This window comes from Mustela putorius, unplaced genomic scaffold (genome assembly GCF_011764305.1).
Source record: "Mustela putorius furo isolate JIRA1106 unplaced genomic scaffold, ASM1176430v1.1 tig00000551_pilon_pilon_pilon, whole genome shotgun sequence".
In the NCBI taxonomy this organism is placed as follows: domain Eukaryota; kingdom Metazoa; phylum Chordata; class Mammalia; order Carnivora; family Mustelidae; genus Mustela; species Mustela putorius.
Genome location: NW_025421412.1, coordinates 288,444 through 313,164, shown reverse-complemented (window position 1 = coordinate 313,164; position 24,721 = coordinate 288,444). Strand labels below are relative to the sequence as shown.

The window sequence follows — 24,721 nt, the reverse complement described above, 5'->3', positions numbered from 1 at the left end:
ACAAATAACACATCAGATAAAGGGCTAGTATCCAAAATAGTTATCAAACTCAACACTGAAAGAATAATCCAATCAAGAAATGGGCAGAGGACATGAACAGACATTTCTGCAAAGAAGACATCCAGATAGCCAACAGACACATGAAAAAACACTCCACATCACTCAGCATCAGGGAAATACAAATCCAAACCACAGTGAGATACCACCTCACACCAGTTGGAATGGCTCAAATTAACCAGTCAGGAAATGATGGATGCTGGCGAGGATGAGGAGAAAGGGGAGCCTCCTACACTGTTGGTGGGAATGCAAGCTGGTGCAGCCACTCTGGAAAACAGCATGGAGGTTCCTCAGAAAGTGGAAAATAGAGCTACCCTACAACACACAATCACACTACTGGGTATTTACCCCAAAGATACAAAATGTAGTGATTTGAAGGGGCACGTGCACCTGAATGTTCATAGCAGCAATGTCCACAATAGCCAAACTATGGAAAGAACCTAGATGTCCATCAACAGATGAATGGATAAAGAAGATGTGGTTCATATGTACAAGGAATACTATGCAGCCATCAAAAGAATGAAATCCTGCCATTTGCAACGACATGGATGGAACTAAAGGGTATTATGCTGAGCGAAATTAGTTAATCAGAGAAGGACAATTATCATATGATCTCCCTGATATGAGGAAGTTGAGATGCAATGTGGGGGTGTTGGGGGGTAGGAAGGAAAAAATGAAACAAGATGGGATTGGGAGGGAGATAAACCAAAAGAGACTCTTAATTTCACAAAATGAACGGAGGGTTGCCTGTGGGTGGGGCTGGGGATAGGGTGGTGGGTGATGGGACACTGGGGACTCTGGGGAGGGTGTGTGCTACGGTGAGTGTGTAAGCCTGATGGTTCACAGACCTGTACCCCTGGGGCTAATAATACATTATATGTTAATTTTTTAAAACAAGAATCGCAGGGCATAGGGGTGGAGCAGTACATACAGAAGCCCGGGTCACTATAATTAGCGTGCAAGTGGAAGAAGAGGAAAAGAAGCAACTTCTGGAACCAAGCTGGATATTTAGGCTCCATACCCAGCATGGAGCCCAATGCAGGGCTTGAACTCATGACCTGGGATCAAGACCTGAGCTGAGATCAAGAATCTGATGCTTGACCAACTGAGCCACAGAGGCACCCCTAGAAAGAGTATTTTATACGGCATCAGAAGCTTAATACCAAAATTAATAGTACCATACAGAACTGTAGTCCAGATTTTCTCTAGACTTGATTTTTTGGGGCACTTGGGTGGCTTGGTGGGTTAAGCCTCTGCCTTCAACTCAGGTCATGATCTCGGGGTCCTGGGATCGAGCCCCACATCAGGCTCCCTGCTCAGCGGGGAGCAAGATTCTCTCTTGCTCTATCCCTCTGCCCCTCCCCACCCCATCTGAAATAAATAAATTTTTTTAAAAATCAGGTCTTTTTTTTAAAAGATTTTATTTATTTATTTCACAGAGAGAGAGAGAGATCACAAGTAGGCACAGAGGCAGGCAGAGGCAGGGGAAAGCAGGCTCCCCACTGAGTGGAGAGCCTGACGTGGGGCTCAATCCCAGGACCCTGAGGTCACAAACGGAATTGAAATCAAGAGTCAGACATTTAACTGAGCCTCAGGCACCCCTTAAGATTTTATTTTTAAGTAATCTCTACACCCAATTTGGGACTCGAACCTATGACCCTGAGATCATGCTCGCCTGCGCCAGCCAGTCACCCCCACAGTCCAAACAGAAGGATGTTTCCTATTTTGCCAAACAACCATCTGAAGAGACTGGACAACAGTAGATAACTTTTACTGTGATTTCACATTTCACTGGCAGTGGGGTTGTTGATATTGTGAAGCTACGAGGCTTGTATAATAAAAATTACCTAGTTCATCTTGGGAGGAAGTATTTCTCGAGGCACGATGAGACTATCAGCAACAGCAGATGCCCCCTTGTTCCGCCGACTGGCAGTGCTGTTTGATCGTCGAGGACTACTGAAGCAAGGGAACACAGGAATAATTGTGGAGTCTTGTAGGGCTGAAGCAGTATAGTGGGATAATTCTTCTAGGATGTTTATTAGATTACACAGGGTAGTTTCACATCAAGCAAATTCTTCCTAGGGGGCCAACATGCCTATGGCCAATTCTAGCAGTTATCATACCTAAAGCCCTTTCGGTTCTATGAGGGACTGTGTGGTGTGTGGGCAAGAAGATAGACAGATGGATTTTTACGAATCCTAGCACGCACTGCGTTAACGCATTTGAAGGGTAGGATTTGGCTAGTTATTTTTCCACAGGGGTTTGCCAGTGGGAAGGTAATTAAGGGGCTGCCGTGGGAGCACAGCAAGACTGACTGGCTCCTGCGTCATCGTCCAGAGTGGTGCTACTGATGACTGGAAAGAAGAACTGGCACAGAAGGAAGATGGGGTCGTGCAATGTGAGGTTTATCGAGGCCACAGGAAGGCTAGAACCTAGCCCTGGTTTGATTAGAGCAGAAGCTCTTCCCAGGATTCCAATGACAGGGCTTTTTGTGAATCATTCCCCTGGAGATTAGTGAACCCAAGCATTACTAGTAAGTTTCATGACTCCTCTTCTGCTCTGGGATGACCTGGCAGAGGACGGCAGCATGAGGGCAGGTGCACGAGATGTGGCTGCAGCTTGACAGACTGTAGCGAAAGGTGAGACTTAGTACATCTGCAGGGACCACACTAGGTCCCAGGTGGGCATATCTTAGACAAGAAATGAAATCATAGGCATGAAGAACGTCGAGACAGGGAGAGGAGGCTGAAGCAAGCGGGGTGAGGGTACTGCTGGGGAGGAGAAGCAGCGGTGCTGGGTTAGAGGCATCGCATGTGACCTTAGTCTGCGGGACAATGTGACTGCAGAGAGGAGTGAGGAGGGAGCATTTTGTATTTGGTTGGAGCGTGTGTCGTGACACGCCCAGCAATTCTTAACGGGGTCGTCCTGGGCTATGGCTTGGGAGAGCTTAACAACAGAGCTGGTACTCCAATCAGAGGGGGTTTCCTCTTTGATGAAACATAGTAGTAGAGTATTGTTATCTGGTTTTTCATCTTGAATGTGCATAGGAATTGAGAACAAAGGGTAGGGATTTGGGGAACCTGGGTGGCTCAGTCAGTTAAGTGTCTGCTTTTGGCTCAGGTCATGGTCCCACGGTCCTGGGATCAGGCCCAGTGTCAGGCTCCCTGCTCAGCGGGCGTCTGCTCCTCCCTCTCCCTGCACTGTTCCCCCTGCTGTGTTCTCCCTCTCTTTCTCTCTCTCTCTCAAGTAAAAGAAAAAGAAAAAGAAAATGCAATAAAAGCCACAATGAGATACTACACACATCAAGACAGCACAAGTGGGTTAAAAACAAAAACGGACAATCTGAGCGCTGCGTGGCTCCCGGGACGCTCATGCGGCCGGGGAAGCTCAGGATGGCGCGCCACTCGGGAGAAGGTTGTTAGTCCCTAACAGAAGTCAACACGCACAGCAGTGGAGGGAAAATGTTTTCCCTCTCACCTTCTAGTTTCTCTCAGACTCTGCAAAAGGAGACTGACAAGAGAACAAGGGACGTTTATGAGCACGTCTCAAATGTACCAGGGGCGGGGAACTCAGCAGTGAGCCAGAACTTGCACCTCTGTAGCATCTTAACCAGAAACAACAAAAACTTTCAGAGACGAGGGACAGACCAAGGAAAGGCCACTGGGCTTCCAGGACACAAACTGCAGGAAGGGGCCAGTGGCAGACAAAGGTGGGTCACGTAGACCCCTCCAGTGTCACCACCAGCCCCACAGGGCTCCAGGTTGGTCCCTGTGGTTAACTTCTGCGCAAACTCATGTCCTGCTTTTTGGGCAGGCTGGAGAGCTTCTCCTGTGTCTGCTTATTCTCAACTGCCTTCAGCTCCAATTAAACCCAGTGCCAAAGGGTGGCAGATTCTGCCATCTCTCCATATCTTGCAGATACCCCAGCAGTCTGCCTCTCAGGTATCCTCTAAGAGGAATGAAATCCCGTGTCAATATAAAGATGCAGAAGAGCGTTGCTGGAAGTCTTGCAATCGCTACAAACAGCCCAAACCTCCACCCAGGGATGAAGAGGTCATGGGTAGCACACCCACCTTTGCTGCACTGGGAGCGCAGGCGTGGGGGCACATGCTCAAGGAGGCTCCCATCAAAGGAGACACAAGGTAAGAGGAGCTTCTCGTGCAGCAGGAAGAATGCTCCCTCCCAACCAGTAGGTGCAGAAAAAGGGCCTCCCTGACCTGGGCTGGTATCTGCTGCCCTACTGTCCAGCACTGTGCAGAGTGACCCTCTTCAGGCGGAAGAAAACCTAGTCACATGCTTCCATTCCCCAAAAAAGTGCGCAGTGTGTGCCCGGGGCTAGAACAGATCTGAGTAAGTGCAGCTTTATGGGTTTACCAAGTGGGTTTTGGGTGGTGGGACAAATTTGGCTGGAAGTGGTGCACCACAGTGGTGGAAGGTGGTTAACAGACTTGGTGGGTGAAGGCGCAGGACAAGGCTGGAGAACGGTGTCACGTGACAGTGCAGGATGTAGGACGATGGACGGTAGGTAATGATGGAGCGGGTGGTGAAGAGGAGGAGGGTGAATGGTGGTGGTCTGGTGGTACAGGAGGGCGGACAGTGAGTAGCAATGGTGCAGGAGGGTGAATGGCTGCCGGTGCATGATGGGTAGAGGGTGGTACGTGGTGATGATAGGTTTCTGCTCTTGGTAGGAGACGATATCTTGTCCTGGCATGAGTAACTCATTCTTCACCATGTCATCCCCATCTCCCCCACCTCATCCTCCACTAGGACCACCCCCACCGTTTTCCAGTCCTGTGTACGTCCCAGCACCCATCATCCACCTGGTGGTGTAGACCCGTAACGAGAAGACATCCTGGACTTCTCCCTTCCCATCAGCCTCCACGTTCAGCCGACGACGCCAACCAACAACGCCTCTAAGTGAAGTCTGCAGTGCGCAATCTAAAGCGAGGTGAAGACCTGAGACCCTGGCTGGCTGCAGGTGTGAACGCCAGGTGAGCCCTAACAACTGTCTGGCTGGTCTGCACCAGTTTGTTCAGCTGAAGACACGCCTGCAGGACAGGACGGTGACATAGTCCCAGCGCACCCAGAGAACAGGCTCCCGCACCTCTTAAGTGCACTCAGACATGTTTTCTTCTGACTGAGAATCAGCCGAGGAACCCCACAAAACTGTGGAGCTCCAGGTTCAGCCCAGAGACTGTGGGTCCACCAGCACGGGCAGGGGCTGGGTCCTCCGCAACAGAGGACAGAGGTCGAGCCGGAGCTCATCGCTGTGGGAGCAGTCCCAAGTCAGAAGGCAGAGGCAGAGGCCTCCTGGTGTTGGGAGTGCGCTATCGGAGCCCCGTGCAGGTGGTGGTGTACGTGAGTGCCCAGCGGGGCCCACACCCAGGCACCTTCTTGCTTGCAGGCTCTGCTGCCCCACCCGCTGCTTCTCCCTCTCCAGGAGCACTCCACGGCACCTTCACACGTCTCACCTCAATCCGTCCCAATCCCCACGGAGGGCTGTCAAGAGTCAGGGACAGGTGCAGTCTGGGGATTTCAAGGGGGGTGTCCTCTGCACACTGACCCCTGGGAACAGGGGTCACCCTGTTCACCCGGGAACAGGCCTGGTGGTCACTGTAACCTCACTTTGAAGGAGAACTCTGAAGCCCTTCTTCGTGAGCTCGTGCTGTGAAGTTCTCTACACGTTGACCGGGCTGGGGGACACTCAGGCAGCTACGGGGGGCTCAGGAAGTCCATTCAGGGCATGGGGGACACCACTGCCAGGCCAGCCAGGTACCCACTGCCACCTCCCAGAGCTGCTCAGCGCAGCCAAAAACCCGGGCTGAGAATGCTTTGGGCTCAGGGCAGAGAGCTGGGGGAGAGGCCTGAGGAAGAGAGAACAAGACAAGACCTATCTCAGTACCCACCTATGATGGAGTCCCTGCGGAAGACATCTCTGTCGAAGACGTAAAAGGACAGGTGCCGAAAGCTCCGAGGGATCTCGCAGTAGAAGTCCTCTCCATAGAAGGGGCTGAGAAGCAAGCAGAACGGACTCCGTTAAGTGAGCCGGCCAGTGTGGGGCGGCCCACTGAGCACCAGCCTCGGGCGCACACGCAGAATCATGCTCCCACGTGTGTTAGCAACACGCCACGCCGGGTCTCACGTGTGCGATGCGGAACTGTGGTTTGCTTGCTGGGGTGCAAATGTGGTCCCCACTTTCGGCCCCAAGGCCCATCACCCGGAGTGATCAGCTGCGGGCAGAGAGCTCCGCGCAGGGAGCATGAGTCCGCTGTGTGTGTCCGGGTTGGACCCAACACTCCAGGACCACGAGGACACATGGGACGTGCGGGTGCGCCTCCCTTCACGTGCGTCCATCCAACTTGGCTTGCCAGGTGCAGACCCCACTGCTCTCCTTCCCCAGAAGTTGGGCTGTAGTCTGCACCTGTCCCTGGGGAGAGGACCCCTGGCCACGGGTTGACCCTGCACACAGACCCCACACCAGCATCCCCGTGCACAGAGACCCAACATGAACCACAAACCCCAGTCAAGGTCAACAAACAGGCCCCCAGCTGCTTGGCGGGGCCAGGCTGAGTCCACTTGTGAGGTGTGCAGAGAGCAGACCTGCTGGAAAGGGCAGGGCCTCCGACCGGCTGCAGCTGGTTACAGGATGGCCCGCCACTCCCTGCGGCACCCTCTGACCCTACCCGTTCCCACACATGCCATGGCCAAGGTCCGAAGTCGGGAAAGCTAACGGGGTATGCTGTGCTGGTTAGGGGAGGAAGATCACGCAGTCCTGGCCAGGCTGGAGTAACAGCGGAGAAGGGGCAGTGTGCTTCCCGGCCATGGAACCCCCTGCGAGGGACACGGATGGCGGGGCACTCCAGCCGGTCCTGAGACGACTCTCCCCACCACATCTGAGCATCTCTGAGGTCAGAGGGCACACCGCGGTCAGCGTCAGAAAGCACTGTTCTTTCTCTGGGGCCCCAAGGTGACGGGGCCTCTCCCTCTGACCAGTGCCACGGCCCCACAGAACGTGCTCTTGGTGCCATGGCATGGGGTCACCCATGTGTCTGTCTCCCGCCACCTGCCTCAGCAGCAATAGTCCGCTGTCTTCAGACACAGGCACGTGATCTGTCAAAATCACCAGCGGGTGCCACACACGCGTCTCGACTCTGTCCCTCAGGATCAGCTCAGCAAGGCTTGGGGAGCCCAGAATGGACAGAGCACGTGGACCCTTCCCGGGGCCCGAGGGAGGCACTACCCATGAGGAAAATAGACGGAGGACACGGGCAGGCCTCCACCCACCCGCCATGGCCCAGACAGGCTGCTGGAGTCCCAGCCCCGGCTCGTGCGGCCAGGCAGGGAGAGGGAGCCGAGCGGAGGGGCTGGGTGCAGCCCACGCCAGGCAGTGGCTGAGGAGGGGGGCCAGGCCTTCGAAATACGGAAAAGGCAGAGCAGTCAGCCCCCCGTCAAGAGGCAACGTGTCCACAGTCCGTGGCCGTGCAGGCTGACCTGCGGACAGACGGGGGCACAGAGGTGCCGGGGCCCCAAGGCGACCTGTCTCCTCTGGCCAGTAGCTGAGGGCCGGCCTGGACGGGTGGGAACAGAGGATGTGAACCGTCACTGAGGAGACCCGCCTGAGCCCACCGGTCCAGACACAGTGCCCAGCACCGGCAGTGTGCAGAGCGGACCTGCCGGCTGCGAAGAAGAGTCAACGGTGGCCCCTGAGGGCCCAGGGCTATTGGGGCACCGGAAGGAATAATCCAGAAGCACGTGAGGCAGGCAGGGGCCTGGGGTCCTGAAGGACCAGGCCACAGTGAGTCGGACAACAGCCAAGAAAGCAGCCGCAAAGGGGAAGGCATTTGAGCCACTAGGGAGCTGCCGTGCGGCAAAGCAGAGCGTGTTGGACCCAGGACTGCGTCTGGAAACACCGGATGGCTGCGTGTGTGCCGCTCACTCACTGAGCAAGACCAGAGCCGGGGGCGGGGTGGGGACCCTGCTGTCCTGAGGGTCCGAGGGTGCAGAGAGTGCCATGCCACCAAGCCGTCATCGTGCAGACGTCAGCACTGCCTCGCAGGCCTCACACGGAGGCCACACACCCACACATTTGTCCAGGCATAGGCGCCTCCAGGGAAAGCCACGTGTGGCTCTGTCTGAGCTCTCTCCTCACACCTCCCGGGACCCCATCCGCGCGCATGGGGCTCTGCTCCTCTACTCTCCACGCGGAGCCAGACGTAATTCGCTCAGGCCGCGAAGCAGAACCATTGGGACGGGGTTTTAGAAAACACGGGTCCCTGGGCCCCACCCCAGACAAGCCTCTCCGGGGTTTGATTCCTTTAATTCCACAGCCACACGACCAACACGAGCTGCGAGGTCATCGCAGTCTCCATATCACCCCATGTTACACATGGGCCACACACGGATTATCTTCAGAGACACAGAACCCCAACTCATACCCTCAGACGTGCCACTCGGGGCAAGGCTGCCCCCAGAGGCCATAGGACACAAAGGTGGCACCTGAGCCCAGAGGAGAGAGCCAGACCACAGGGAGTCACGTAACATGTGAGTCGTGGCAGCAGGAAGCCCAGCCTGGGTGGCAAGCACATGCCCGGAGGGGCCGACGGAGTCCCAGACACAGCACGGGCCTGACCTCGCAGGCTGCGACTGCGGACGCCCGCACCCACGGACCCCACCTCGTCCCTGCCCCCCTGAGCGAGGTGCCCCCCTGAGCGAGGTGCCCCAGGAAGACACGGCTTCCCTGGGTGCCCTGACTCATAATCACACTCAGGTGCCTGTTCCTAGAACCTCCCTGTGCTGCCTTACTCCTTCATGATCTCAACTGTTGGCTGAAAAAAGGCACATGCAGGAACAAGAATGCTTCTGATAACGTGTAACTAGAAATAAGGGTGACAAGTGTGAGATGTGGCGAAGTCAGAGCCTGCAGGAGCACAGCGGTGCGGCCACTCGGCAACAGCAGCACTTCCCTGAAACGGCCAGAGCAGGGGGGACGCACGCACCCACAGACACTGTGGCCTGCGAGCTGGCGGCTGCACTCACAGCAGCCGAGAAGCGGCAGCAAGCCCCATGTCCATCAGCAGAGCCGGCGCGGATGAACAAAGTGGGGTGGGTCGAACCGGACAGTGTGGAGCTCAGACGCCTGCTGTCACGGACGAACACTGAAACCACGGTGCTCAGGGAGACAGGCCACAAAAGGCCACACACAGTGCGACTCCACGTTCCCCCGAAAAGGCAAGTACGTAGAGAGAAAGTGGCTGGAGCCACAGGAAGCGGGCAGTGAAGGGTCACGAAAATACTCCACAACTGACGGCCACAGCTCCGAACGTACTGAAAGCCACAGAATTACACACCCGCCATAGTTACTTACAGGGTATGTGAATCAGATCTCAATAAAGCCATTTTTTTAAAACCAAAATTTTAAAAATACATAAGAATGTCAGAAAGTGAAAACCAGAATTAACATTACAGGGTACATGCTAGACTTTTTTCTCTGAAGATCTATGAATATAGAACACAAGTAGATACAGATGGAAACAGATATTTTTACAATAAAAGTAGGATCCCGGGGTGCCTGGGTAGCTCAGTGGGTTAAGCCTCTGCCTTCAGCTTAGGTCATGATCCCGGGATCCGGGTCCTGGAGATCGAGCCCTGCATCGGGCTCTCTGCTCAGCGGGGAGTCTGCTTCCCTCTCTCTCTCTGCCTGCCTCTCTGCCTACTTGTGATCTCTGTCTGTCAAATAAATAAATAAAATCTTTAAAAAAAAATAAAAGTAGGATTCCATTACATATCCCCATACACCGTTCACTTTTTCCTTTAATATCATGTCATAGATCACTTTCCGAATACATATATTAAACGTCAGTTGCCAGCAGGCCTGAGGTCTGAGCGGGCACATCTGCGGGACTCTCCTGTCCCAACCCTGACGGTGCCCGGAGCAGAGTGGCCAGTGCCCGGCTGCCCACCTGTCGCAGAGCAGCGCCGCGCCAGGCACGTGCTTGGCTCAAGGCTGCTCGCCGCCGGAAGGTTCCGGTGTGGGACACGGTGCGACCGTCCGGAACGTGAGGACAGATTCGGCCCACACGCCCACCAACACACCGTCTCACCGGCATCTACAAACTTGGCTCACATGACGGCAAAACGACCTCCTGCTTCGTTGTCAACATTTGAGTCGTCGGCGCAGCTCAGAGTCAGGCACGTGTGCTTTCGCGGCTGCGCTCTGGCCCGTGTTCTAGGCACGCCCCCCTTCTTGCGTTCAGGGTAGCCGTCCACTGAGAACTCCCAAGGTGGCATTACAGACTAGATGATGGATAACTGACACAGCAGATAAGAGACACCTTTTCAACTGGAAACACCACGAAGCTGCCAGTGCCATCTGTCATCGATGGGCAAGGACTGGCGTGCAGTCCTGCCTTCTCCAAAATGTGTCCCAGCACAGAGCAGCCATGTCCCTGCACTTGGGAGCTGAGGCTGCCCAGGGAGGCGGTGACATCTGTCTGGGGCAGGAGGGCCGACGTGGGGTTCAGCGCAGCGGGCACCCCTCTGCTGAGGGCCCCCACCCCAGGGCACACCGACCCGGTCATCCGGTCAGCCCCACCCCCGTCCCGGGTCAACAGGAAGTCCGTGCTTGTCTCTTCGCGGCTGGGGAGTCGGAAGCGTGTTCCCAGAGAGGAGGGAAACCGAGGTACTCTCCCATCCCCGCCCCTCTCCATGTGCTGGGCCAGACAATGTCTCCTTTCTGGGGAATTCAGAGGGGGCCCAGCCACTGCCTCCCCTTCCTTCCCATTAGCGCCATAACCCGGGGTCTCTCTCCACACAGGCCCCGCTTTGTCCCCAGCCGAGGTCAGCAGCAGTCAGATGCATGACTCATGCCCCACTCGCAGCCTCGGGGCTCCAGAACCCTCCTTCCAAATAAAGAGAAAAGCAGCCCACAGGACTTGGCTTGCCTTAAACACTGCTGTGTGACAGAAGAAGATTAATGCATGCGGTCGCATCCGCTTGGAGGCCCTCGGAGGGCGGCCAGAGTGGCAGGCTCTTTCCCTCGGTAATTGCTGGGAGCAGCTCAAGTGAACTCTCGCAGAGAGAGAAGAAACCCTCCTGCCGAACACGGAGCGGATCTATCTATAAGCTCCGACAGGCCAACCTCCTGCCTTCCTCCCACTCCTCCCAGAGCCCAGATGTGCCGCCCGGGGCTCAGACAGGGCCTCCTCTGGGACCCGCGCAGAAACCGCCGAGTCTCGGTGAGTCATTTCCCAGCATCTGCTGAGGCGGGCAGCACCCCACCCCCACCGGGGCGGCCGGCCCTGCGGCCACACTGTCTGCTCAGGAGAAAACAGCTGCATGCCTGGTCTTCTCTGGGCTCAGGCTCTGTCGCAAACGCCAGAGTCCATTTCCCAACATCTGGGCAGGGAGCGGAGGGGCGGGGCTGCCTGGGCGGCTCCCGATTTGGGGTGGATGGAAAGGCAGCCCAAGAATAGGAACCCCACTCCGAGCCTCTCTGTGAGAGGGCCGTTCTGACAGAGGGCGATGCCACAGAGGAGGCCACCCTGGGGGCCGAGCGTCCAGGCTCCCCGAGGGAGATCAGGGCCCACCCCATAGCCCCACACGGCCAGGAAGCCTGGCTGGCAGGGCAGGTCTTCCAAAAAGGGCAACAGCCCATCTCCAAGCAGCTCAGAGCTCAGCTAATGAAATGTGCCTTGTACGCTGTGAACCAAAAGCTGGATTAAACTTTCATTAAACCAAATACTGTTCAACTGTCCGCAGGAGATGAATGAGAAATGCCAAGGAGTCGAGGGCTGGCAGGGCCCACGGGGCCGCTGAGCCGGAAGTGTCCGTGTCTCCCTCTGCAGCAGGCATGGGCGGCAGGGAGGCCTGGGACACGCAGAGCCAGAAAGGAGCCTCGGAGGCACAAGCCTCCACTGCCAGTCATCCCCACAGGCCCTCAGGCAGCTGGAAACCTCTGGGTTTCTCCTCACTTCCTCCAGACCTCCTTTAAATCCCTGGGTGGCCTGGCTCCCTGGCACCCGCGAGCCTTCCCCACAGAGCTCTCCCTTCCCATCAGACGCTGCGTCTCCTTGGGAGGAAGGATGCTGAGCCTCTGTGGGAGCCCCAACCCCGACTCAGGTCACCCCAGGGACGGGCAGCTCCTGGACAGAAAGCTGCTCTGATCCCACAAAGGACATGGGTCGTGTCATGTGGCACGCTGCACATTGGCAGCAGGGATAGGAGGGATGTAGCTAAGCCTCCGCAGGAAGGAGAGAGTCTGAGGTCAGATCCCAGTGTCTGTCCCAGTGCTAGGCAGAAGAGTCACCGGGCCAGTCGCCACACTCGTGGGGCTCCGGGCAGAGACGTGGGCATAAACCCCCAAGGGTCAGTGGCGGCTGCTGCACATCACAGATCCAGAGGGCATTCGAGAGTGGTGGCCTGGCAGGCAGGGCCAGAGGGCCCCAGGTTAGCATCAGGCAGGCACTGGACCAAGCAGGAAATGTTCTTTTTTCTTTTTCCTTTTTTTTTTTTTTTTAAAGATTTTGTTTATTTATTTGACAGAGATCACAAGCAGTCAGAGACGCAGGCAGAGGGAGAAAGAAGCAGGCTCCCCACTGAGCAGAGAGTCGGATTCAGGGCTCGATCCCAGGATCCTGAGATCATGACTTAAGCCGAAGGCAGAGGCTTGACCCACTGAGCCCCCCAGGCGCTCCAAGGCAGGAAATGTTCTTAAAGGGGCTCACACTCTTCCCCAAGCACCAGGACCCAAACTGGGGATTCCTCTGGGAGCACCCCAGAACAGTGGGGGCATGAATTCACCGACTCCAGCTGACAAGGACTATCTGAGCCAAACGCTTGAATTTACGTCCCAAAAACTTTTTTTAAACTGGAGCAATTAGAGATAAAAGTAAGTATTAGGAGAAACCGTTAGACGTACAGCCTCCTAAACCAAAATCAGCATTTGCTCATCCACAACCCGGGATTTACTGAAAACCTCCAAGAAGATGGTGTCTGTCGTCCTGAACCACAGACTCCTCGCCGTCCCTTTCGGAGTCTAACCCAGGCAGCGTGTCCCCCCCAGGATGGGAGCTGCAGGGTCCCCCGGGCAGGAGTCGGGTCTGGCACACAGCAGCGCTGGGCTCTGAGTGACGGGCATTTTCCAGGAGCAGATGGGGGCTGACTCGTCACAGACCCACACGCTCTTTAATTCCAGTTTGGAAGCGCGCACCCGTCCTTCCTGGGAACAACCTCTCCTTTGGGAACTTTCTCAGCAGGAACGACAGGATGTGAGGGCTACAATTACGCCGTGTAGACAAACACGGTGATGGGCGAGCTCCTCCTCACTTTGCTCCAGAAAGTGGTTATTTTACTGTCTAACTTCTAATCTTATGTAAAAAAGCAAAAACAAAAACATCCCCCATAATCCCACTACCCGCCCGAAAATAACCACATTGACATTTATGTCCACATATTCCGGACCATTCTGGAACAATCCCAGTTTTCAGAACAAGAGGGAATCTTACTGCGAACACAACTTTGTGACCCTCCGTTAGCAGTCGTCAGACACCAGCACACTCTGGGCCGAGCGGCCACCATTCCCACTGGAAGGTGAGAAGCCTCTGTGGGAAGCCAGGCCAGCGCCAGGGGGTGGCCCCTTCCCACAACAGAAACCAGGTGAGAGAAGGCAGACAGAGACCGCCTGGGGGTGGGGGTCTTGGAGTGGCCCTGGGGAGAGGCTCGGCACCCCAGCCCCGTCACAGTGGCCGCTGGGGAAGGTGCGGGTCAGATCAGGAAGTTTGGGGCACAGGAGCTGTGCCCACACGTTGTAGGCATTTTGTGGGAAAAGGGAGGCAACGCCATCCTTGAAATAATCACACATGTTGACAAAAGGAGATGAATATAGAGTACTTTGGGGAATATTCTTGCAAATGAGCGGCCCAGCATTGTTTTTACTTGTTTTGTTCACGTAACTAGAATATGCTTCTTTCACTGGAGAAAGTGGTGATTTCCTCCGTGATGGGACCTTCCCTAGCCCTGTCTGGGAAGCAGGAGGCAACTCTCCGGGTGGGTCACCAGGTGCTCTCCGCACGTGTGCCGTGCTGTCTGGGGCGGCAGCTGCCTCTGAGCCCCGATGTGACGGCCCAACATCCTGGGGCCTGAGGTTAAGCCAACCGACCATGAGCGGCCACTGAAGGGAGAGCACGATCACAGCCACAGAAGTTACGTGTGAACGAGGTTCACAGTCAACGTCAGGAAGGTATTTTCCTAGTAAGACAGAAACTTTGCCCCAAATCGCTTTTCTGGAGAATGGACAAGGCCAGGAGGAAAGGACTGGGGCTCCCCAGTGCCAGACCTCATGAGCCCTTCCAAGAAGGTCTGCAGCCGAGCCTCCCCAGCACCCTTTCCCACAGCCGAAGGAAAGCAAAGGACAAACTCGGGCCTTTCCCTAAGTTACCCGCGGCGGACTTACTCGTGGGGAACGGCCTCACGCGAGTGCCGGGGACACCTGAGAAGCACGGTCCTCCCCCAGGAGACCCGGGACGGCCTTCCGCTGCGAAGGGAGGGAGTCTCTCCGACACGTTCTGTCTGCACGTCTGAGTGCAAAGACGGTGCTGGACAGCAGCTGAGCTGGGGACTGACCCTGCCCCCAAGGCCCGGACAGGCCGCCATGCCCTCTGGCTCTTTTGAGTTCAGAGACCAGATGGAGGCTCTTCCTTCCCGCAGGGACTTTCCCAAATGCAGCAGCCGATCGGAGAGGAAACGCTGAGGCCCGCAGGCACGAGCTGGAGAGAGGGAAGACTCCGGCACTCCTCGGAGGTGATGACCGAGCGCTGCCCACACTGGAGGCCATGGGCAGGGCCGGCCTGGCCCCCAGTGCGCCCGCTTCCTTCGTGCTGGCAGCTGCCGTCGGAGCCTCGGCCTTCCTCCCCGCCTCAAAGCCGGCAGAGCCTGCGGACGGGTCTTCCGCTTCCGGCCTCCAGCCACGGCTACTGGAGCCGCATCTTCATGTGTCGTCTCCCTGCAGCTACCCTTGCGCACGGGCTTCTTCCCGCTCGCCTCCGAGTCCTCGTGAGACAGGTCTGGACATTCTTCTGCTCTGTCGCTAACCCCCTCCTACCCGTTTCCTGTGTGTCGGGGGTGTCTGGAGCCTTCCCGTTCACCCCTTCTCCCTCCAGCGAACCCATCCAGCTGTTTACTCACCCAGTGACGTTCCATTCAAGTCCTTGGGTCCTTCCTTTCCGGGAATTCTACTTGGTTCTTTCGGAAACTGGGTTCATCATTCTTTATCATTCCTCATCCCAGTCATGTCTGCAACCCTGTCTTACTTATTACTTCAAAGTCATTAAATCTTGTCGGCAGACCTTCTGCAAACCCTTCAGGTCTGATTCTGTTGTTTTTCTTGGCAAATGCACCAACACTTCACCTCCTTGGGTTCTTCTGTACTTTCTCCTCAGAGATCACAGAGGAAGATTCTTCGAGGCCTGGACTGAAGGGTCGTCTGGACTTGCTTTGACTGGCATTTCGTCACCTCTGAGGACGTTACAACTATCCAGGACTACGGCAATGCCCGTGCATGGACTGAGGCTTCTGGATTCAGGCGTGCACACTCACAAGAGAGCTAATTTTTTATTTCAAATACTTGGCAGCAAATGGAGGCAGCACTTTACCTTGCTAACTTCTTTTATAGGGTGAGTTTCTTCGCCTTTTTGCCCAGACACTATAGTAGAGCTCTGGGGCTACTCGCCCACAAGGTCTACCAGTGTGAATGCAGTTTTTGTCTCAATACTAAATGGTGAAATGCACCCATATTTTTTAAGTTCCTGGAATTATTTTGTGTTAGTGTCTTTCTTTGCTGTCACTTTTAACTTTCTGTTTAGAGCACCCTCTCCTTGTCAGTGCATTAGAGAAGCACTCAATAAATTTTCACTGAGGGGCACGTGGTGGCTCAGTCAGTTAACATCCGACTCTTGGTTTCAGCTGAGGTCATGATCTTGGGGTCCTGGAATCACATCAGGCTCCTGCTCAGTAGGGAACCTGCTCCAGATTCTCTCCCTCGGCCCTCCCTCCCTCACGTGCACGTATGCCTGCGCGCTCTCTCTCTCAAATGAGTAAATCTTTAATACATAAATAAAAAAACATTCACTGAGCTAATAAATAAATAAACAAAAATAGCCAAGCTCATTAAAACTGTCCATAAGGAGAGAATGAATTTTCCAAGTCAGACCATTACCTCAGGGCACTGACTACAGGTAACTGGCTCCTTGCGACAGCATTTTGGAGGCTCCCACCTGATTCTGGCTGTTTCTCAGATGGCTGATCTTCTGAACGGACAGTGTGACCACATCATTACCTGATTTAGCTCCGAGCTTCCCCTTCCTGCTCCAGAAGCACATTTCCTAGTATCACCAAATCCAGGAACCACAGTTTCCATTTCTAAACTTGTCTAAAATGTTTTGAAGATCAGGAACCCCACTCTCAGCCCTGCCTAAAACAGAGGTTCCCAAGCAGACTCTCTTCCTAGAGGTCTGGGCTCAGCAGGTCTGGGGAGGGCTGAGCTTCCCTGAGACCACAGTGACTTTCCAGGTATAGGACCTCCAGGCATCAATGCCAACTGTGCAAACACAGAAAGGGTTCACCCGGCCTCAGGACCGTGGACATAACCCAGAAGGTGACAGTGACATCGTGAGCCCTGGCCTCACCTCCAACACCAGCCCCAAAGCCAGGCGCAACTCCTGACAGACGACTCAGGAGTTCTGTTTTCCTACAACGAATGATTCCAGAGACTCTGGAGCATGCCTGGCCCACACGCTGTGGCCACTTGGCCTCAAGGGTGCCCCCCAGTGCTGGGGGCCCTGTGCAGATGGAGAATGGAAGGGGCAGGAAATCCCTAACAGGTCTGTAGAAACCAAGTCCGGTCAGAACGTGCGGCTTGTGCCCTCTCAGAGAGAACAGTAGGAAGGATACACTTGTTCTGCGAAAGCTGCTCTCAAACCAGAAACAGCTGTGTGCGTGGGTCCACACCACCCACACTTGTAAACACGGGCTTCCTGGAGGACCCTGCTCCACTCCACCAGCCACTTGGTGACAAGTGACTTGCTCAGGACCCCCACTAGCTGTGCTGGCTGCAAGCCACGAGGCCCGCCCCTGCTAACATTTGCGCTTCTGGGTTCTCTCTCCCCACCCTCCATGGAAACTGCTGTGACTTTTAGGGAGCCCTCCTGTCCCCGGGGTGTGGTCCAGGGGTGGCATCACGGGGAGACTGTCAGAGATGTCTGAGCAGACAGCTGTCCTGACAAGCCCTCCGGTGGTGAGTGGCCCTTAACAGCTGACCCTCCGGGGCACGGATATGTTCATTGTACAGCAAACTCTCCAAGGACCTGAGGACCTACTAGATGCTGCTCCTTCCAACCAACAATCTCTAGCGCTCTCCCCCCTTCCTCAGTGGGCATCACTTCCATGCCCATCTCAGATTTGTCTCTCTGGGAAAGTTTAAAGGAAGGTGGTTTAAAAAAAAAAAAAGCTGCCCAATGTTCACCTGTCAAAATGCCTGACTGCTGCTATGTCCGGTGCACACCTTGACCTTCAGCCCATCTCTGACCGGAGATGCCCAAACACGCCCCTGCAGGGGGTGACCGCTCCCCTGCAGCTGCAGGCTGCTCAGCCCGGGCCAGCACGAGCATTTGGGGACTGCCACCAAGACGGCAGCCCAGCGGCCCTGGCAGACAGGAGCTCACAGAACATTCCAGTGCCTCACACAAGCTGGGCAGTGTGGACAGTGGCCAATGGCACCTGTGTTCCAGGCATCTGCCACACAGAGGAAGCAGGCGGAGGAAAGCAAACAGCAGACATTACCAGAGCGACTTCTCCACAATCTTGGTCCTGAAAACCTCCTCCCGGTCCAGGTTCACCGTGCAGTAGCAATCCCGCATCTTGTTTGGCCCCGGGTAAGTGGGAAGATTTTTGGCTTCACCTAAAAAGCAAATGTAAATATACCATCGATTTAGCGTACAGTTACCGTGTTCCCTTGCCAATCACAGGCACTTTTCCAAGTAATGCACTTATTTCACAGCAATGCACCTGCTGTCCCTTTTATACACTCATTAGCTCTTTATAGGTCTTTCTTGCTGCCACAATCAGAATATCAGAGAGCATACTACGTGTGGTGTTAGAATGCAAGGTAACATCCACATATCCTCCAAAACAAACTGATCAAAGTAGGAATCCATTAGCCTACGAATCAGGACTTTATTCATACTAGTCCCCTTAATTTTTTTTAATGTGTAAATTATGGTAAGATACATATAACTTAAAATGTATCATCTTAACCATTTGAGTGTAGAGCTCAGTAAAGTATATTTATACTATTGGGCAACCAATCTGTAACTTTTTCATATTGCAGAACTGAAACTCTGCACCCACGCAACACAACCCCGTCCCCTCCCCCAGCACCCACCCTTCCACTTTGTGTCTGAAGCCGGCTACCCGAGGTAACTCACAGAAGTGATCAGTATTTGTCCTTCTGTGACTGCCTTCTTTCACCCAGCAAAATGCCCTCAAGGTTCATGAGTGTTGTAGCAAGTTCCTTCCTCATCAAGGCTAAATATTTCATTGTACGGATGGACCACATTCTGCTGATCCATTCAAATCCTGGCTCGCTTTGTTACTCTGAATTTGATTCGTCAGCACCAGGCCAAAGCTGGGGCAATAATTAAGGAGAAGGACCCTTTTAAAGAAAAAAAAAAAAAAAAAAGCATGGACTCCAGCTGTTTATCTTTTAAAAGATTTTATTTCTTTATTTGAGACAGAGAGAGTGAGTGAGCACACAAGCAGGGGTGGGGCGGGGGAAGGGGAGAAGCAGGTTCCCCACTGAGCAGGGAGCCCCACTCCGGGGCTCGATCCCGTGACCCTGAGATCGTGACCCGAGCCAAAGGCAGACGCTTCACCAACGGCGCCACCTGGCACCCCTCCAGCTGTTTAAAACACAGAGTGACTTGCCAGTTAGAAGTAAGTCCCACGGGGAGACCTGCTGTTGGTCCAGTGTCGCCCTCCCATGTCCCCTGCTCCACACGGAAGGAGAGAGCCTCGGGCAGCAGCAGGCCCTGCAGAAAACACCGCAGATCCCTGGCTCCTTGTGGGCCCTGGGGTCTGTCCACAATCGCCGACAGCACCACAGTCTGTGTCCTCTCCTGGAGACTCACAAGTGCGAACAGGGTCGACAGCGCTGTCCACGGGCAGCTTGTGACACGGACACCCAGGCAGAGACCTTGTCTCCTCTGCGGAGGAAAAGCCTCGGGCCACCCCTCGCATCTCAGAGGCCTCCGCTATGGCCCGTCTCCTGGGGCGCCCGCAGGCCCCCGACCCCACCTCGGACGGCAGGGTAGCTCGAGTACCCAGGCACAGCGCGGACACTGGCGGCTCCACAAAGGGCCAAACTGCCTCACTCTTGCCGAAACTGAAGAAAGCAACAGACACCGACCCCACACCAGAGCACCAGCTCCTCAGAACTCCACACCAGAGGCCCCGGGTGCACCCTCGCCCGCACAACTCCCAACGGAACAGACATTCTGACTCTCTGGGGGGAACCAGCACATTTAGAAGATGCCAGTTTGCAAACGGGCCCACCTGAGCCTCCAGGGGGACTGAGATGAGCTCAGCTTGTTGGAAGCTTCTTGACTTTTCAGTTAATGTCTCTATAGACGGGGTGGGGTTTCCGGGCCAGTGCACCTTATTTCTGACGAGCGTGTTCCTCCAGGGTTCCAAAGAGCAGCAGTGGAGTCGGCGCACATGGTCCTTTCCTGAACACAGTGGGACAGGAGACCTGATTTTCTGGGCCTCAGTTTCCCCCACGGGAGGAGCACGAGAACACACGAGCTCTCCACAGCTCCTCCAGCTCCAAGAAGCTTTTACTTCAAAAGATTGCAGAGATTTGGGACGCCTGGGTGGCTCAGTTGGTTAAGCAGCTGCCTTCAGCTCAGGTCATGATCCCAGCGTCCTGGGATCGAGTCCCACATCGGGCTCCTTGCTCCGCAGGGAGCCTGTTTCTCCCTCTGACTCTGCCTGCCTCTCTGTCTGCCTGTGCTCGCTCTCTCCCCCCCCTCCTCTGATAAATAAATAAAATCTTAAAAAAAAAAAAAAAAAAAGATTGCAGAGATTTTCCTTTTGGGAATCACCAATGGCTCTTGGCAGGTGAAGAAAGAGAAAAACAATGAATGTTCTCCGGTAGAGCCGCCGGGTTACCACACTCCAGAACACACCACGTGCGCGTGAGCCAGGCCCACGGAGACACGGCCAAGCTGGTGAGAGGCACGTGAATCTAAGCCAAACCTGGCGCATGGGAAAGGTCCTGTGCACATGCATGCAGGGGTGCGACCACATCCCACAGGGGCCAAAGAGTACGTGGTCCACGGGCCTCTCCAGAGCAAGGGTCAAGGGCAGCAGAGCCGGGCCCCCTCCACTGCACTGCCCGACGAGGCCATCCCCTCACACACGCCAGGCCCCAAACGGATGCTTTCTGTCTTCTGGTTCTGGTTTGGAGATCACCTGTGCAGCACTCACAAACCTTGAAACTTAAAACCAGCCTGACGTTGAGAACTTCCCGGCTGACATCTCGATGGTGAGAATCAGGACTCACCATGCTTCCCCTTAGAGTTTGTTTTGGTGTTGTTGTTGTTCTTGTTATTTTACAGCAAATGAGATATTTAGCTGCAAGTTCCTGTGTTTCATAAAAGGAGAAAAGAAACTTATTCGAAAGTCTCATGGGAGATGATCGGTGGGGGAAAATACGGAACTGAGATTTTCTTCCTGTTTATTCTCCAAAGAACCTCAGAACCAAGCAACAGTTGCTGACATTCCACCAGGTGGGTCCCCTGAAGAGAGAAGGGAAAGATGTGCCTGAACCAGAGACACCCGGGGCGCCTGGGTGGCTCAGTCGGTTAACCGGCTGCCTTGGACTCAGGTCACAATCTCAGGGCCCTGGAATCGAGTCCCGCATTGGGCTCTCTGCTCAGCAGGGAGCCTGCTTCCTCCTCTCTCTCTCTCTGCCTGCCTCTCTGCTACTTATGATCTCTGTCAAATAAATAAATAAAATCTTTTAAAAAAGAGAAAGAGAGACACCTGACACCGCGGAAATGCCGGTGTGAGCACAGACGGAGCCACATTCCGCCGTCTCGGGGCCCCAGGCGGGGGGCTGTGAGGACAGTGCCACAGAGAGCAGCGGGCCGACCAGAACCGACGCGGACGAGCTGCTCAGACCGGGAGGGCAGGGAGAGTGGGCAGCACCCGCAGCCACGTCCTGGTGAGATCCTTACTGTTGGGGACCTCTTTGGGCGGAACAGGCTGAGAATGAGGCGTTTCCCCGAGTCTGCTTGGAGCCCGCCGCAGAATGGGGGTGGGCGTCTCAGCTCGCCTGTGTCCCACCCGACCTCCTGCAGAACAGATGACCACTCCTTCCACGCTGACTGCTTAGCCCAATGGCTAGAGGCCATCTCCCTGCCTGGCTGCATGTAATGGGGCCTTTCTGCCCCTGACGAGAAACACGTCCCTCTTCCCAGCACGTGGAGACGTTCTCGTGGGAAAGCAAAGCTGTCCCGGTATACAGCAGGTGCTGATCTATCTGCTGAATGAATGGATGAATAAGCGACCACCACATCAAAGAAAAATAAACCTTGGTTTCATTCTAAGAACCCACCCAGGGTCATTTTCCACCAGTCTTTCTCCCACTGCCTGTGTCTGGAACGGACACTGTGCGCCAACCAGATCCGATGGAGGAACCTGCTTCCACCTCCAAACAGTCAACCTATTAACACAAGCAGAAGGCAGCCGTGGACAGCAGTAAAGACCCTGAATGAGCAGACTCTGGCTCCTATATCCAGGAAGCAGGCCCTGGGTAAGGGGACAGAGGTTGTGATCTGAAAGTGTCATCGTTTCCGAGCCACCACACTTTCTTGTGCCAGGAAAACCCAACCCTCGTGCCCGGGACCTCGTGCTCCACCGGAGGGAGGGAAGACCCTGTGTGGACGTCCACACCTCGCTGCCAGGCCAAGGGACGGGGGGCCAACCTGATAAAGAAGCCTCTGTCCCGTCCGGAGGGCCTCGAGGGGGCCAAGGAACAAGGCCGTCCATACCTGGAAGGGGGTGCTGGAGGTCACAGAGACCAGCACCTGAGGAGTGACGCCAGGGACCGCACTTAGCTGTGTCACCCCCGAGGGGTTGAGGTGGTTGGCTGCCCTCCGGCACCCAGCAGAGGCGGCCATGCCCTCCGCATCCCCAGGAAGAGCAGGATGGAGGAAGGAGGGAAAGCCTCGCAGGGAAGCGTGCGGACGGCCGGCTCTCCGGACACAGCCGCTTCCTTCTGGCTCTGAGCCTCGGGGGCTCCCCTCCACGCACTCAGACCGACCACACCCACACGGCACCGGCGGGCCCTCCCCAGCCCGGTGCCTCTGCTCTGGAAGGGGAACACAGTGGGAGAACGCAGGCAGGCCTTCGGTCACTCTGGCTCAGAATACCTCCATGGGCCCACAGGTTCTGGTGGCCAGGTGGCTTACTGTAACAACAGAAGAGTCTATGTCCCCCAGAAGATCGACTCCATGACTGAATACTCTATCTCCCTGAATGTACGTTTTTGTGTACATTTTTTAATACCTTGCTAGTTTACCACTTCATAGTAAGGAGAATAAAACTCCACAAAAACAGATGAAACTGGGTTTCTAAATGGGGTTCCGAGCAGCCGCCCCTACGGCACTGATTTGGCTGGAGAACTCCACCCTGAGCTGCTCGGACGCCCCAGCACACCTGCTCCCTCTGCCTCTGGGGATCACGACCTGGGAAGGGCTGCTCCGTACACAGGCCGATTTGATTTCTGCCCAGAGGTTGTTGGGACAGGTCAGAGACAAGCATAAAATAAGGCTGTTCTCAAGGCACCTGGTGGCTCAGTCGGTTAAGCGCCTGACTCTTGATTTCGGCTCAGGTCATGAATGCTGGGTCAGGGGATCCAGCCCTGGGTCGAGCTCCATGCTCGGCAGGAAGCCCGCCGGAGGATTCTCTCTCTCCGCTGCTTCTTGCACGCCCCCCCAAAATAAAATCTTAAGAAAGATAAGGCTGTTCACATGGAAATTAGAAGTTCAAAATAAATGAAAGGAAAGAAAATTGTATCTATCCAGCCCCAACACGTGTGACTCTGGGATCCATTGAACTCGGAGCTCCCCGGGAGCTAAGGCAGGAATGGAAAGATGGCAGCGGGTGCGCTTCTCGGAATTTACTTGCCGGGGAGGGGGACACTGTTCTGGAGCAGGCCTCTGCTCGCCTCACACAGGAGACAGGAAGAGAGGGGTTGGGCACACGTCCGTGTTCGCTCTGTAAGAGGCGGCGATGCCCCGTGCGGTGACCACGAGCAGCAGGGCACAAATTGCGGACCCTGGGAAGAGTCTCTGCACGGGGGGCTCCACCTTCTGTGCCCCCCGCCCAGTTCCAGGCTAGAGCCCTGCCTACTGTGGACTCGGACCAGCATCGCCACCCTAACCCCCTCTCATGGCTCCCGGAGATACCGGATGGCCCATGTCCATGGAAGAAGCCTGGTAAGATGCCCAAGGGTGACAGCAGAGCCAGCCCCCCGTCCTGGGACTGGGACGCCGCTGAGATCCTCAGCCAGGCCTCCGCCCTCAGACCCACAGCCTCCAGCCACACGGCCTGCTCGCTTGTCTCCTCCCTGTGCATCCCACGACATGACTGGGTCTCCTTTCTTTCTTTCTTTGCCTCCAGCATCTGAAACAGCACACTAGCCTGGCAAGTAGCGAGCACCCGATAAATGTTCGCTCAACTCAACAGACCAGTACATATGACAATCAAATGGCCAGCCGGGTAGGGGTTTCGGAGTGCTGATTATGCATTTCAGCTTTCAAAGACCCACCAAAACCCAAAGAGAGACTCCACCTTCCTCCCCCTGAGATGTGAGCCCAGAGAGCCCCACCCCACCCCCGGGGTCTGGGCTCTCCAGCAGTGACTGGGCAAAGACAGAGCCTCGTGGAGTCCACTTGGTCCCTGGAATAAGAACTTGCTCTGAGCCAAGAAGTCAGAGCCCTGAGGCCACTGCTGGAGGGAGAGCACGAAGGTGCATGGCGGGGCAGGGAGCTGTCAGAGCATAAATGACCTCCCAGCACCTTTGTGGACCTATAACCCATGAGGCACGTATCAGGGACCTGCAGCCCAGCCCACCAGCCAGCAGACTGCGACAGCCCCATGTAGGCCTCGGTGTACAGAAGATTCATGCAGCCAAATCCAGCCCATCCTGCAGGCCCCAAATGCCCAGCCCCAAAGCTGTGAGCACAAGTTGTCTCCAAGCCTTAGTGGTGAGGACAACTACACCAGGACACACACATGTCCTCAGGTTCGGGAGCTCATACATCAGTGGGTAAAGCATCTTCTTCCTCCCGTCCAGGTACACTGGTGATTATCTGAATCACGGGATTAGTCCGGTGACAGAGCGTCTGACACCTTGCAGCCATCACACTGCCAACACTGTCACAGGCCTGAGGGCCTAGGAGGCCGTGTGCGGTGGGCACCGTGCGACAGCTACAGGAGCTACTCGAATGTACCCACCAGATCTGTTCCGATTCGGATTCCACATTCCGGAGAGGAGTAAAGAAATGGGGTAGACAAGCTCCCAGGGTGGGCCAGATGAAGGGACAGCC

At 55.4% G+C, this 24,721-nt stretch overlaps 2 protein-coding genes across 8 annotated transcripts in view; one reads left to right on the top strand and one right to left on the bottom strand.

The window, feature by feature from the left end:
* RASA3 (RAS p21 protein activator 3) overlaps positions 1 to 24,721 on the bottom strand; it is a 114,557-nt gene that overhangs the window by 55,136 nt on the left and 34,700 nt on the right. For 3 of the 5 annotated variants that reach the window (XM_045081238.1, XM_045081236.1, XM_045081237.1), the window contains exons 2-3: positions 17,889 to 18,006; positions 5,963 to 6,066 (exon numbers count right to left, since the gene is read on the bottom strand). In XM_045081238.1, coding sequence (XP_044937173.1) covers positions 5,963 to 6,066; positions 17,889 to 18,006 — 222 coding nt within the window. Of the gene's footprint in view, positions 1 to 5,962; positions 6,067 to 17,888; positions 18,007 to 18,532; positions 18,726 to 24,721 lie in introns of those variants that run through there. The other 2 variants (XM_013053008.2, XM_013053010.2) reach the window with 2 other exon arrangements.
* On the top strand, positions 10,626 to 15,993 carry LOC101688436. 3 transcript variants are annotated; one of them, XM_045081240.1, is made up of 4 exons: positions 10,626 to 10,734; positions 10,870 to 11,290; positions 14,760 to 15,113; positions 15,491 to 15,993. In XM_045081240.1, exons 2-4 carry the CDS (start codon positions 11,029 to 11,031, stop codon positions 15,547 to 15,549), a joined length of 675 nt encoding a protein of 224 aa, XP_044937175.1. In that variant the 5' UTR covers positions 10,626 to 10,734; positions 10,870 to 11,028; the 3' UTR covers positions 15,550 to 15,993. The 3 variants fall into 3 exon arrangements, with proteins under 3 accessions (XP_044937175.1, XP_004746035.1, XP_044937174.1); XM_004745978.3 differs by having other exon boundaries at positions 10,627 to 10,734; positions 14,760 to 15,993; XM_045081239.1 differs by having other exon boundaries at positions 10,627 to 10,734; positions 12,597 to 15,993.

Bases quoted from the DNA above. Each gene is read 5' to 3' on its own strand.
- LOC101688436 (XM_004745978.3), top strand. From the start codon at position 11,228: ATGTGCCGCCCGGGGCTCAGACAGGGCCTCCTCTGGGACCCGCGCAGA. The intron at 11,291-14,759 runs GTGAGTCATTTC...TCCTTCCCGCAG, and splicing joins GCAGAAACCGCCGAGTCTCG to GGACTTTCCCAAATGCAGCA.